Source organism: Herpailurus yagouaroundi, unplaced genomic scaffold (genome assembly GCF_014898765.1).
Source record: "Herpailurus yagouaroundi ecotype Mexico unplaced genomic scaffold, PumYag 185, whole genome shotgun sequence".
Lineage (NCBI taxonomy): Eukaryota > Metazoa > Chordata > Mammalia > Carnivora > Felidae > Herpailurus > Herpailurus yagouaroundi.
The window spans coordinates 3457085-3471033 of record NW_024412416.1 but is presented as its reverse complement, the minus strand read 5'-3'; the positions used below and the strand labels follow the sequence as shown (position 1 = coordinate 3471033).

Genomic DNA, 13949 nt, shown 5'->3' with positions numbered 1-13949 from the left:
GATGCCAATGTTCTGTACACGGTTCAGTTCTCACTACCTGGGGTCTGGGCTGCCTCTAGTGGCTCACTGCAAAGCGGGGGCTGAATGCTTTCTCATTTTTGTCTTTTTTTTTTCTTTTTTGGTGAACACAGAAATCCTCTTTGGATTTCTTCCAGTTAGCAAAAGCAGGTACTAGTTATCGTAGGTCTCTGGTAAACTGATGGGGTGCGGCACAGACCTTCGAAAAGCAGTGTGCCTGTCACCAGTTTGAGAAAGGAGCTTTATCACCATCTAGTGGCCAAAAGGGTAAATGCTTCGGTCTGTCTGAGCCTCCTACCTTTATTTTGTAGCGCAGACTACAGAATGTAGAGAGGAAAATACAGAAAATAAGACGTTCAGAAAAAAAATTTTTTTTTTCTCTGAGTCAGGATTCAGCAGTCTCAGGGTGATTCGCTTGTTTCCATGGCCCTCCACAAACGTTTGGGAAAGAATGAAGTCAGTATCACCGCTAACCTCGAGGACCCTGCTGAAGACCCTTTTTTAATTTGTATTTTCTATTCAAGGTAGTGCATTAATAGAAGTCGGTGAATCCATGAAGCTCATGGCTGAGGTGAAAGACTCTCTTGACATTAACGTAAAGCAAACTTTTATTGATCCACTTCAGTTACTACAAGACAAAGATTTAAAAGAGATTGGGGTAAGTCTTGCGGACTCTAAATCTACCTGTTGCTACTTAAAGTGAAGTTCATATTTAAAACCATCAGAGTGTTTCTGTAGGGATTCCGTGAAAGCATCGTCTTGTGGGTGGTGAAAAAAATAACTCCTATTTACCTGGCTCACTGGGAAAGAGACCCGGGACCTCTTAGCTTTTTATTCTGTATCTTATTTTTTTTTTACTTTTTTAGGGTTTTTATATATTTTTGAGCGAGAGAGGAAGAGAGAGAGAGAGAGAGAGAGAGAGAGAACATGAATGGGGGAAGTGCAGAGAGGGAGAGAGACACAAAATCTGAAAGAGGCTCCGGGCTCCAAGCTGTCAGCACAGAGCCCGACGTGGGGCTTGAACTCACGAACAGTGAGACCATGATCTGAGCCGAAGTAGGACGCTTAACCGACTGAGCCACCCAGGCACCCCTGTTCTCTATCTTATTAAAGCCGGCTAGAAGCCAGGATAAAGGAGCACATTTCCACAGCCACTTCTCACATAACAAAATGATCCCATAACTTTGTAGTGGATTTTTGATAATGAAAATCACAACGGTGTCAGTCATATCTTTTGATACTTGGCACCAGTAGTGATTATTTTGTGCTGCTTCTCAAGGAAACCAATAAACAGGAATTGACATTTCATGTTTGGAAAACTGTTAGAAGTGGCCTTCCAGAGCGTACATGTGAGCTCTCAGGGACCTGTAGGTGATCATGTGCCTCTTGCTTAGTGGTGTTTGTGCGTATGTGCACAAACAGCGTTGAGATTTCTGCCTCACTGGACTTCTACTCTGGCGGGGCAGCCTGTGTTGACTTTACGCTGGCGGGGCAGCCAGCTGCCCCGAGGACCTGCCCCCAGGTATCTTCAAGAGTGATCTGAATGCAAGTCCAAGCCAGCTGGGAAGTCATTTGAACCTTGGCTTGCTTCCTTCCTTCCTTCCTTCCTTCCTTCCTTCCTTCCTTCCTTCTTAATGTTTATTTGGGGGTTGGGGGGATGAGGGGCAGAGAGAGAGGGAGAGACAGAGAATCCCAAGCAGGCTCCGTGCTGTCAGCACAGAGCCCAACACAGGGCTGGATCTCATGAACCCTGAGATCATGACTTGAACTGAAATCGAGTCAGACGCCTTACCGAGTGAGCCACCCAGGTGCCCCGTCCACTTTCCTCCCTCTCCTTTGTCCGGGCACGGCGCATCTCATGGGGTGGCCCCTGGACCGTCAGCATCAGCATCACATTAGAAAGGCAGATGCTGGGGCCCTGTTCTAGGTTTCCCAAACGGAGAGTCCTGGATGCCTGGAATTCAGGAAGGTTGAATGAAAAACGAAAGCAAGCATTCAGGGACTCCCAAGAACACTCTGCTGCCCCCCCTCCAGAATGCCCCCCTCAGCCCCTTACTCGTGGTCTCTGTCCCATCCGTGTCAGGGAAAGCAGTGTCCTTCCTGACTCCGAGGTCTGTCCTCCACTGGACCCCGGAGTCTGTTGCCACATCCATTGTCCTGAGTCTCCATTCTCTCCCTTCCTATCACCTCCTCTCAGTTGGCATCTGGACACATCCACACAGCAGCCCTTGACTCCCGGCACCACACCCAGAGCAGGCTTCCTGAGACGCAGACTGTCGGCAGCTGCCCGCAGGGGAGGCGGACTGAAGATCCACTCCAGCCTCTCCTGCCCTCTGGGGCCGGATTCTCTGGCCTCTCCTGCCCTTTGGGGCCTGACCTCGGCCCCTTCCTACTGTTTGTTACCTTTAGCCCCCCGGGGTGTTTTGCTGTGTTCTGTCCCTCTGTTCCTGGCCTTTCTCCCCCTCCCCTCCCCTCCCCTCCTGGCTAAGTCATGTCACCTCTCAGATCTCAGACGCTCTTCCCTTTGGGAAGCCCCTGCCCTCCCCTCACAGAATCAGGGGCTCCTGCGCTCCCCACATGATGGCACTGGGCGCCTCGGGGGTAAGGATCCTGCCTCGTCCACTTTTGTGGCCACGATGTCCAGCATGGCATTTGTGCTTCCAAATTACTAAAGAACAGATGACTCTAGAGAAGGAGGGGTGTCCTGGGGACAGGGGGGACCAGAACAGCCTTTCCAAACGCCGAACCTTAAAACCAAATGCCCCCTTTGTTGAAAGATGTAATACACCACTTCTTCTCGTGCTGTCGTCCTTGAGGAAAACCACAAGTCCGCCCCACAATGTAGGTCTTCCGTTTGACCTGCTTCAGAGCCGGCTGTGGACACAAATGTGGGTCGGACTTGTGTGCAAAATCCACCTGTACTTAAGTGTTGGCATTCCCCGTACAGCAAAATAGTACTCTAAATGGCTTCCTTGTTACTCAGCTGCCATCTGATACAGAAATGCTATGAAGCTACACTTAAATCCTAGAACGATCGAGAGTTAAGAGTCTACTACTCAGAAGCCATTCATAGTCTCGACTGTGCTGCTGCGTCTCAGACCTCAGGAGTGGGGAACCTGCCCATTTAACACACGGCTGACTTCTATCTGTAAGGGGTTTTGTGGGTTCAGTTCTTGGCCCGTCAGCAGCCATCACCCCTGTTTTACAGCCACACACGGAGGCACAGAGGGAGTCACAGATCTGCCCAGAGTCACGGAGCACATAGGAAAGATGCTTCTGGGTTTTTATCCCATATGCTCTCTTCGCCTCTTCATTATGGAAGTGGAACCAGTGTGTTTCATTCACTAAAGTGCTAAGTGATGTTACCTGCATACTTCGCTGGGATGGCCTGTTCTTGTGTGTACGTTTGATGTCAGATACCTGTTTTCCAAGGATTGTAGGCATAATGCCTTGCCCCATACAGCTGTCCTGCCGACAGTATTTCTGACATGGGATCCCTCTGCTGGAATACAAACTGTGATGGGGGAACTTACTACCACACAAGGCAGCCCCTTCCGTGAATGCACACGTCTGATATTTACAGTTGTTACATTCTGTTAGAGATTCTTTTTTTTTTTCTTTTTTTCTTTTCTTTTTTTTTTTTTTTTAAAGAAATTTCACTGTTCCAGAGGTTGTGAGTGTCTGTTTCTCAGTGTGTACATGTTCACTGGTGGTATTTATTCAACTTGTTCTGTAATTGTATGGGAACTTTATGGGAGACGCCTAAGTATTCTAGGGGCTACTAGAAATTTGTGCTTTTATAATCTCCTTTTTGGCAAGGACTTGACAGTTGTGCCAAAGGAAACATGATTGTTTTTGGCAGAGTTAATTGGCTGGAAATTATCTGGATGTGTTATTAGAGAACTGAAGTGAGGGGCCCTATAGACAACTTTGGGAAATGGAATCTGAGTGCTGATACTGTGTCTTTATGTTCATATAGGTATTCATTCTGCCATCCATTTATCCATGCATCTATTCACCCACCCTTTCCTCCACCCACCTGTCCGTCCATTGATCCGTCCATCCGTCTAACCATTCCCCATGCCTTGAGGACCGTCAGTAAGGGTAGCCTCTAGTGGATGCTGGGGACACACAGACGTGTAAGATGCGTCCCTGCCCCTAGAATTTAGGTCACCCGAAAGCAGTGGCTGTGATCATGGAAATAACAAAAGTTTCTTTGCCCCGTGTTTTGAATGTACAGTTCTCTGAAAGACTCTTTTGTCTTGTTCAGCACCACCTGAAAAAGCTGGAAGGCCGCCGCCTGGATTATGATTATAAAAAGAAGCGAGTAGGTAAGATACCAGACGAAGAAGTCAGACAAGCGGTAGAAAAATTTGAAGAGTCAAAGGAGTTGGCTGAAAGAAGCATGTTTAATTTTTTAGAAAATGATGTAAGTATTTAAACCAACCAGGAGACTTTAATGTGAATGAAAACATTGACCATATGAGTAGGATCAACATGTTGAGAAGCTCTGGAGCCTTAGTTTACGAGAGCTTCCAGAATTTTCCATAACCATTATGTCCTGCCTCAGAAATAGCTTCAGACCTTTGGCAAGTCCCAACTCAGACCTCAGATCTCAAGAAGGCCTGTTTATCCCAGGACTGTTCCGGAGACATGCTCCAGGTAGCCCCGGGGAGGGGGATGGTTTGGGGACTTGCATAGCAGACCGGCCTTTGTGTTTGGGGCCATAGCGTTGTGACTTTGCAGTGGAACGCGGGGCCCACGTCATGCGTAACGTGCGCTTTTGCTAAGACTGAGAGAAGCGCACTGTGAGGCAGGTGTGTGAGGAGGAGAGGCTCTCCGGTGCCCTGACTTGTCATCGCGAACATGCAGGATATAAAAGCGTGACCTGCGTTGTTCAGCTGTACCATAGCGGTACCTGTGAACTCAGGAATGATGAAGGTCTGGACACACATCCCTCAGAGACGCGAATACCCCATTGTGCTGTAATTGCCACCACCAGCTCTTATTTTATCTGTTCAAGTGAAGTTGGATTCGGCATCCCTGAGGGGCATGGCGATCCCCACCGGGGCACCACGAAGGCCGAAGGCCTCCCTTCTTTGCCTCACTGACGAGTCCTTGGGCGTTTGTCGTTACTGCCTTTTTCCACCTGCTTCTGTGTGGCGTCCCAGCCCTGACGCTGGCCTTGCTGATGCCCTGAGCCGTTTTGGCCCAGCCTTAGCTTTGGGCCCCATTTGCTGAACTTTGAAACCCGTGGAGACAAGTCAGAGGATTTATTTATCTGCAAAACCATGTTCTACTTACAATAGTTTATTAAAAGGTACATCAAGGTCTTGCGCTTTTGAGTCAAGTCAGACAGAACGTACGGAGCATCTTTTTTATTTGCCGTGGTGACATGGGGGGCGGATTAGTATGGTCAGTATTAGCAAGACCTTAGTTTCAGAGATAACAGTTTGAAAATCCCCGCGTCCATTAAGCCTGAGTGCCGAAAAGCACCCTCTATTAGGTGTCTCCTTTCAACATCTTATCAGGGCGCTTACATCTTACAGGAAGTGGGAAGAGGTCTACGCAGTTGGCTGTTTTCCTTGTTTATTTATTTCCCCTTAAAAGTAGAACTTGCCTCTTGAGATTGTCCCCAGGCAGTAGGCGATTTTGGTTTTGTCTCCGATTGCTGCATTTGGTTCTTTGACGTGTTGAGAAAGTGGGTTTGAAGTGCAGCATGTCAGGTGCACGTCCTCCTTACCAGGCCGTTGCCAGCGTTGCCCTTCCGGTCCTGTGCCTGTTTGTGGTGGATTTGAACTCTGAAGTTGAGTCTCGTGCATCAGACGTGCTGCTCCCTCAGCTCAGGGCTGGGTCCACGCCTCCGCCAACGGGCTGTGCTGGCTCATTTTGGGGACGGCCTGGCGCCTTCTGGCCTGTCCTTTGACAAGAGCTCCTGGAAACCAGCCGTGGAAGTGGGAGGAGACCGAACTCCTTGGCAGCTGGGGACTGTCCCGCTGCCTTGGGACTGGGCTCCTTCCTCTTCTCTGCCCTCCTGCCCATGGCCGCCTTCAGCCGCGGTGGTGAGCCGGGTGCTCTGGTTGCTGACTCTTGCGGGAGTGGCGGTGGTAGTGCCCAAGAGGTGGCTGGTGATGGCGATGCCGACAGTGGCAAGGGGGCCATTTCTTGAGTGCTCACGGTAGAGCGTATGGGGTCCTAGGGGCGTCCCCTGTGTGACGACACCCCTGCTTTTGCCTTTCCCCTTCCCGGGGTTATAGTTGAGGAAACCCGCAAGTTACTGACCGTGTGAGCCTCAGAAGGCTGCCTTCCTTCTGTTCGTGGGGCACCAGCGGGCAGACCCAGAAGGGGACCGCCCTGTCCTTTTCTGTGTCCGTGTGTCCGGGCAGTCCCTTTGATGAGACGAGGCGTGGAAAATCTTCCCCAGTTTAGCCCTTGGACCTGCCATGCTAACGCGGAGGTGGTTGTGTTTGGGGATCAACAGCGGGCGACTTGGTGGGGGAAGACGGGGAAACCAGTGCATGGAGGGAGGAGGCGTACGTACGTGGAGCTCTCAGCCCCGTCCTTGGCCCCTCTCTACAACCAGGCCAGGCCCAGCGGGTCTGCAGCCCTCAGGACCCTGACTTCCTGCTCTCTCCGGGTCATCAACCCCACGTCCAACCTTGCCACTTCACCCCTCGTACCTGTGTCTGCTCATCCCGTAGGAGGTAGCAGGTTGTGCTAATAACGTCTCTGTGGTCAGGTGAGTTTGGCGGACCATAGCGGAGACAAAATTCGCAGCCTTCTTTGTCACCAGACTTTTCAGAGTCTTTATATGATAATGTGAAAAATTAATCTCTATGAGCTTGCTAAGGCAGGATACTCTGGGAAGTCTCTCAAACTTGTTTGGCCACAGAGCTTGTCCACAGCATCATCGTTATTGCTGTCATTTCAAGGGACGGGTGCCACGTGGCATAAGGTACATTAGGAAATTCCGGACTCGCTGAAAGAAAGCTCCCAGCCAGGAGTGGACGACCTGAAATCTGGTTCTGGTCTCACTTCTGCTCAGCTGTTTGCCCCTGGAGAGTCGCTTCGACCTACAGGTATCGGGCCCGACGTGAACAAGTGCAGGCAAGACACCCTTTGGAAATACGAAGTGGGGAATAGAAGTATAAGAGGCTGTTATGTCGGCTACCGCTGTCATTGGCTTGCTCAGACTTTCTCAGAAACTCTGAATAAAGCTCTTGCCCCATTGGAAAGGGCATCTGTTTGTGATCAGACTCCTTCAGCTTCTCCGAGGAATTCAGAAAGAGTGGAGGTCTTTGAGACGACAGAGCAAGAAGTCACTTTGATGATAGCAGTTCCTATCGAAGTTGGCCTCCCTTGGAAACGTGCCATTTCGGTCGTGAAAGGGGACGGCTTGTCGGCTTGTCACGTTCCAGAACAGGTGCCTTTCCCTCATTCAGGCATGCCAAGCACGCTGCAGACTCCAGAGATCTGGGCGCAGGGCATTACCTACTCATGCCCAGTATCTCTCCTCGTGCTGTGGCCCTCAGAACGTGCCTCTCGGCCCACCTACCTGGCTGCTGACCAGTCCTGGCAACTGACTTCTGAAGATTCTGAGGAGGACAGTTCACAGTCCTGCTTCCATACCACCCCCCCAAGATAGAGAGCTGCCCTTATTACGGTCTGTAAGCCTTTGAGCCCTTCTTCCTTTGGGTTCAGCCCTAATCCTTTGCCCTTGGCCCACTGGCCAGCCAGTGGCTCAGAGCCCATTCAGGTTTCCACCACCCTGCCCCGCCCCGCCCGGGAACCCCTGTATTCCCAGTGCGCAGTAGTATGGGGACGTCTACACTCTGCCTCCATCCCCACGGCTCAGAACCCCCGGCAGCCTCATTGGCTTATAACCGGCCACTGGTTTGCAGCTAAAGAGAGGGTTTTGAGGTAGAGTGCACCCCCGGGCGACACCCAGTCGATGCACGGCCTCTCGCCCCTGGGAAGAGAGCGAGGAACCACGGCGCGGGGTGGAGTCAGCCGTGAAGTGCCCAGGCTCAGCCACGCGGGCACGTTCCCCACGGAGTTGGGTTCCTGTAAGTCTCAAGGCAACGGCCCCCTTCCCCCGTGAACAGGGGACCCCGACCAGGGCTATTTCCCTTGCTAGGTTTTGCTTCTTTTGAGAGAGACTAAAGCAGCTCAGAAGTAGCAGTTTCCTCTTCCTCTTGTAACAAATCACCGCACATGTGTGCCTTCAAACAACACAGATCTACCGCCTTCCAGACGGGAGGTCAGAAGTCCTCACGTCACGATACTGGCAGGGCTGAGTTCTGCCTGGAGGGTGTAAGGGAAGCAGCACGTCTTTGCCTTTTCCACCCGCCAGAGGCACCTGCTTCTCCTTCAAAGCCCCCCGTTTGGCATCTTCACACCTCTTCCTCTCTTCCTCCCATCACCTTCTTTGACCCCCCTGCCTTCTTCTTCTAGGACCCTGTGATGCCACCGGGCCCACCCAGATAATCCAGCTAATCCCCTAGTTCAAGACCCTAGTTCAAGGCCCTTTTCCTCTCCACCACAAGCTCTTCCTGGTTCTGTTCTGGTTCCCCTGGTCGCTCGTGTGGCCTCCTCCTCCCTCACTGTCAGCTTACCGGGAAGTCTGGTCGAGTTTCCTGCCTCAGGTGCCTCACATGTGCCCCCATCTGGATGGCCAGGGCAGTTTACTCTGAGACGGGAGTCAGCTGTCTGGCGGTTCTCCCCTGCGTGTGTCGTGCGAACCCTTCCACGGGATGAGGTCACACGTTACTCGCAAGGTGACGCCAGCAAAGGGGTGGCACCGGTCTCAGCGGAAGCGGAATGAAACCTCTTTTCTCATCCCAGTGACCTTCCCCGAGTCAACAGATGGAGTGGTGTGGCCCGTGGAAGAAACGCTCTACCTTCTGGACAGGCCCTCGCAGGGCCTGGCTTTATCGCTGCCACGTTTCTGCCTGTCCTGGTGTTTGATTCCAGCTGGGGATGGGAGGCAGAGGCCACCCGCAAAACACCTTGCCGCTTATGGCCTGGAATCTTCCCTGTCCTGGCATAAAGGGGCAGATGGTCCCCTTGTGACACCGCGTGGCTTCGCTGTCAGCCTGAGACTTTGCAGCGGAGTCCCAGCTCTGCAGGAGTTGTGTTGAGCAGGTGCCGTGCCCCACTGCAGTCCCTCCCGGGTTCTGAGGGGCCTTGGGGTTCCTTTCCTTCCCGGAGTCAGCCAGAGAATGAATAGTTCCAAAGGCACCTCTAGATCGCCCAACCTCTTTTAGCCAGCCAGACAGGACAGCTGGTAGTCTTTCCGTCTGCACCTCCCTGCGCCCCCCCCCCCCCCCGATATGTTTCGAGGAATATTCACTTAGCTCTTTCGCTGTGCCTTTGAAAATGAGAAACGTCAAACGTATTTCAAAGTGCGGATTAAAATAGAAACTAACTTTACTGAAGATGGGGAGGTGTGGCCCAGAGTTGACCCAGATCGCAGCTCTCCCACCATTGGGAGGAGAGTTCCTTCTGCCGCGCGTTCTCCTGTGGTCGAGTTAGACCGAGGCACTGGTCTTGTTTAAACGTCAAAGCCAAAGAGGTGAAACTTAAGAGATCCGTAGGATTTTGTAGGGGCTCGGCTGTCTTTGTTTTGTTTTTTGGGTTTGGGGAAATTTAAGGCCTGGCTTGTTGCTTTTCTAGCCCCAGGGCGTGGTATGGTCAGTGTAACGCAGCCGGATTTCCTCGTTCAGATGCTGATCACAGTGGGGCACAAGCGGAACGGATGGCTCAAGTGTGCATTTGAACCCATGTTTAAAATGCTGGGCGCGGGTAAGGAAAGTGAACAAATAGGCAGCTGAAGCTTGGTCTGGAACAACAGATGGGAGCAGCTGGGGTCTTTGAAGGTGAATTGAATCCATGGCTGGTTTTATGGGGTGAGTATGTAGGGGTGAATGAGCAGGGCAGACTTTGCCCCAGAGCCACTTAGGACTTGGAGGTGATACATTAGGCTTTGGGGAATCTTTGGAAGAGGGGGATTGATTTCGGTGTGTGTCCTTCTCTGGAGTTCATGGGACTCGTGCTGGGGTCCTCGTCACCTCAACCCAGAGGTTCTGCCTCTGAGGCTGGCCGACATCAGCCTAAGGAACCCTGCTTTTGCATAGCAGCTGCTCAGACACGTTGGGGAAGCAGGGAAGCTCCCAGGCCCCACAGGAGAAGTCTCTTCCTCGATTCATGCCTCCCCAGGTCTTCTGGGCTTTCTTACGTGACTTCGTTTTTTTGACATCCACTGTATTTTGGTCACTAACTTCATGAATGTCATGATTCATGGGAACGAGAGATGCCAGAGGCTGTATGGTTCATTCCTTCTTGCTGTGTGTTTCAGGGCGATGATTTTGTGCTGATGGCAAAAAAACAAAAAACAAAACAAAAAAAAACCAAAAAAAGCCAAAAACATTTAGGGAGCAGGCAAGCCTTTGCCCTGGTGCACACTCTGTCGCTGATTTCGCTTCTTACGTGAGAACAGTTTCATTTACTTAGTATCTTGATTTGACTTAGCTAGAAAATGCCCGTAGAGACATTTCACTAAGAAAGCAGTTCATTTACTAAATGTTGGCCTCATTTGTAATTGGAAAAGCTTTATCTCTCTGTTTTCAGATCCATGAACATTAGAGCGCAAAAATCTCCCGGGAGTATCATCTAATTGGAAAAAACAAGCTTTTATCGAGTTAAATCAAATTTTAATCACAAATAAATTTGAACATGGTTTTCCAGAATATATAGCTTTATACCATGACCTGGGTGATTATTACGTGGGGCTCCGAGATAAAAATGAAATGAAATGAAATGGACCAGAGTTGGGGAGGACACAGGGCTTCCCTGCAAAGCTGGCTCTCTGTTGCTGGTTTCCCTTCTCTCTGAACACTACATAGGCTTTGGAATGATTTTCCACTTTCGCTGCAGGTAGAACAAGTCAGCCAGTTGGCTGTGTTTATAGAGGCGGCTTTAGACTATCACAAACAGTCCACAGAGATTCTGCAGGAGCTACAGAGCAAGCTACAGATGCGGTGAGAACCTTTGCGTTCGTTACAAGCCCGGGCTGCAGGGTTGGACCCCATCAGAATCAATCCCTCTGTCTGTCCCATCGTCTGCTCCTTCCCACCATACCATCCTGTTTTGAATTTTCTTTAGCTGGCTTCCATGCTTGGGTGTGGGATAGCACTGAGAGAATACGGGGCTCTGGCCAATGGGACAGAGCCGGGAAGAGCAGTCTGGCAGGCTTTCTCCCTTTTCGTGTTTCTAAAGCCCTTTTCTGTGACCTGTGTTCAGGGCACCCAGACACAGTTGCTCACCTTACAGAACCGTCCTGGCTTCATGGCTGATTTGGGAACTTAAGCTGGGGATGGCGATGGCTTATACCTCCTTGCCAACATCTAGGGATGTGGAGAAGTGTGACACGATACTCAGAAAATATGTAAAAAGATGTGTTTTTACCTCACCAGTACAGATGTGAGGCCAAGTTCATACTACTGACTCTTAGAGGCGTTGAAAGAGTCCAAAATAACCTTCTGAATGATCAAAGAAAGACTGCTGTTTCTCTTAGCCTTTAATGATGCTGTGTTCTATACTTCTCTGAAAATCAGTAGTATCATACGTCGTGTGCCCAGTGACCCTATTAATTAAAGTAATGGGTTAACAGATCTACCCTTTCTCTTGACGGGGTTTTGTAACAGAATATTGTTTTTGTATGAGATTATGATAATGGGAGAACTGGGAGGGATGTTTGCTTAAATCAGTGCCAGAATTCTAGAGGGAAGACACAAGGTGGGGCTGGTCTCTGAAGCATCCAATTCGGTAGGCGGGGCGTGCGCGCAGCGCTCACGTGAGCGTGTTTGCGTAATCCTCTCTCTGTATGAGCAGAAGGAGAGAAAAGGCAGCCAACGCTGTGGAGTGTCCAGTGTAACCCTGGCGCCTGACCGATGCCTCAGTGACTCTTACGAGAGACACGCTCTTGCAGATACAAAGTTGAAAAACTCCACTGGGCACCTACACCTATCACTTTGAGCTACTCACGAATCAGTGCGTAAAAACCACCCCCGTCACGACTGCCACCCGTCACCCAAGTCTGTAGGCTCCTCAAGGCAGAGCAACTGTATGTCTGGAGACTCGGGCTTCTCCCTCGGAAGTCTGACCGGTCTCAAAATGCATATTTCAGAATATCGGCCGCATCCAGCGTTCCCAGACGAGAATATAAGCCCCGGCCCATAAAAAGGAGTCCTAGTGAACTCAATGGGGTGTCCACCACCTCATCAGCGAGGACAACAGGTAAGATGACCATTGTGTGTTGCTGAGTGTGCTCTTCAAGGAGGTGCTGCCCGAAGCTTTTGCTTACTGCTTGTTGCTGTATTTGGCGTGACCCTGTATTTGACCCTGACTTTTTTTCTTTGGCTGTTGGGTGAATCCCCTTTCCCGCCCCATTAGTGCCCCTTTGCCTGCTTCCTGGTTTTGGATACTTCTGTCAAGTTTTGAAAATCAGCACCAGGAAGAATTCCATCACTTACTGCCTTCTAATACGTTAAAACCTTGGCCGTGGAACCTTCGTGCTACATTATCCTCTGTCTTTACATTTTTAACTCTTTCAGAATATTTCCCTAGTTTTTAGAAAAGTGTGAACATTTGTTGAGCTCCTGCAAAAGCTAGGCACTGTCTTAAGTGCTGCATCATTATTTTTTAATTAGACAAATGACACATATGTATTTTTGGCTGAAAGGATCCAACAGAGAAAAACAACATTCAGGTGGTGTAAGTCATGCTGGAGGTCTTTTGGTCACCCCCTCCATCCCTGTCCCTTCCCTAGATGTAGCTGCTGTTAACAATTTGGTATGAGCACTGTCCTGTTTATGTGCACGTATACGCATACACCCGCACTATATACGCACAGTTTTAGATTATTTTCTGTTTCTCAGATACAAGATCTTACTAGGTGTATTCTTCTGCGTCTTGCTTTTGTAAATGCATCGCTATCTCTTGGAGTTATTACTGTGTCATGCGCATAGATCTATCTCTGTCCCACAATTTTTTAACGGCTTCATAGTTTTCTGTTATATGTTACCATGTCCCTCTTAGTGGACGCTAAGGTTGTTTCCAATTATGTGCTAAAAACAGTATACTTTCATCTGCCTCCATGTGCTCATGGCAAGTCTTTCTTGGAAGTGGAATCCTGAGTTAGAGAGAATGCAAATTAGAAGTGATAGTAGCTATTGCCAAATTACCTTTCAGAATGGGCACAGTACTTTTGATGTAGTAATGCCTGTTGCCCCACACCCACACCATTCGACTTCCATTTTTGCCAACCATTCATGGGTAAAAAATTGTATTCTGCCTTCCTTGTCGTAAATAGGGAAGTTGAACGTTTTTTTCCTCTCTATATTTTAGTTTGCCATTTGTATTTTCTCATGTCTGAATTGTCTGTTCGTGTAATTTATTTGTTTTTTCTTTTAGTCATTTACTTTGTCTTATTATTCATAAGAATCCCTTACATATGGGGATATTGATAGCTTTTTTTTTTCTGTAGTTTGTTGTTGTGTATGTGTGTGTGTTTCATTTTTTGTTTTTTGTGTTTTGTGTTCTCGTTTTTTAGTTTTATTTAAGTGATCTCTGCGCCCAACCTGGGCCTCAAACTCACGACCCCAAGATCAAGAGTCACATGCTATTCCTACTGGGGCCAGGTGCCCCAGAGTTGTGTTTTTAGAGTTCTTTATATATTGTAAACACAAGTCCTTTTTTTTTTTAATTTTATTTATTTATTTATTTATTTATTTATTTTCCAACGTTTATTTATTTTTGGGACAGAGAGAGACAGAGCATGAACGGGGGAGGGGCAGAGAGAGAGGGAGACACAGAATCGGAAACAGGCTCCAGGCTCTGAGCCATCAGCCCAGAGCCCGACGCGGGGCTCG

General features: G+C 49.5%; 1 protein-coding gene across 5 annotated transcripts in view; it reads left to right on the top strand.

Annotated features, from left to right (window-relative positions):
• The window catches only part of SH3GL3 (SH3 domain containing GRB2 like 3, endophilin A3), a 143654-nt gene that overhangs the window by 98165 nt on the left and 31540 nt on the right, over window positions 1-13949 (top strand). For all 5 annotated transcript variants that reach the window (XM_040493502.1, XM_040493503.1, XM_040493506.1 and 2 more), the window contains 4 exons: window positions 543-676; window positions 4289-4447; window positions 10954-11057; window positions 12206-12315. In XM_040493502.1, the coding sequence (XP_040349436.1) occupies window positions 543-676; window positions 4289-4447; window positions 10954-11057; window positions 12206-12315 (507 nt within the window). The remainder of the gene's footprint in view (window positions 1-542; window positions 677-4288; window positions 4448-10953; window positions 11058-12205; window positions 12316-13949) is intronic.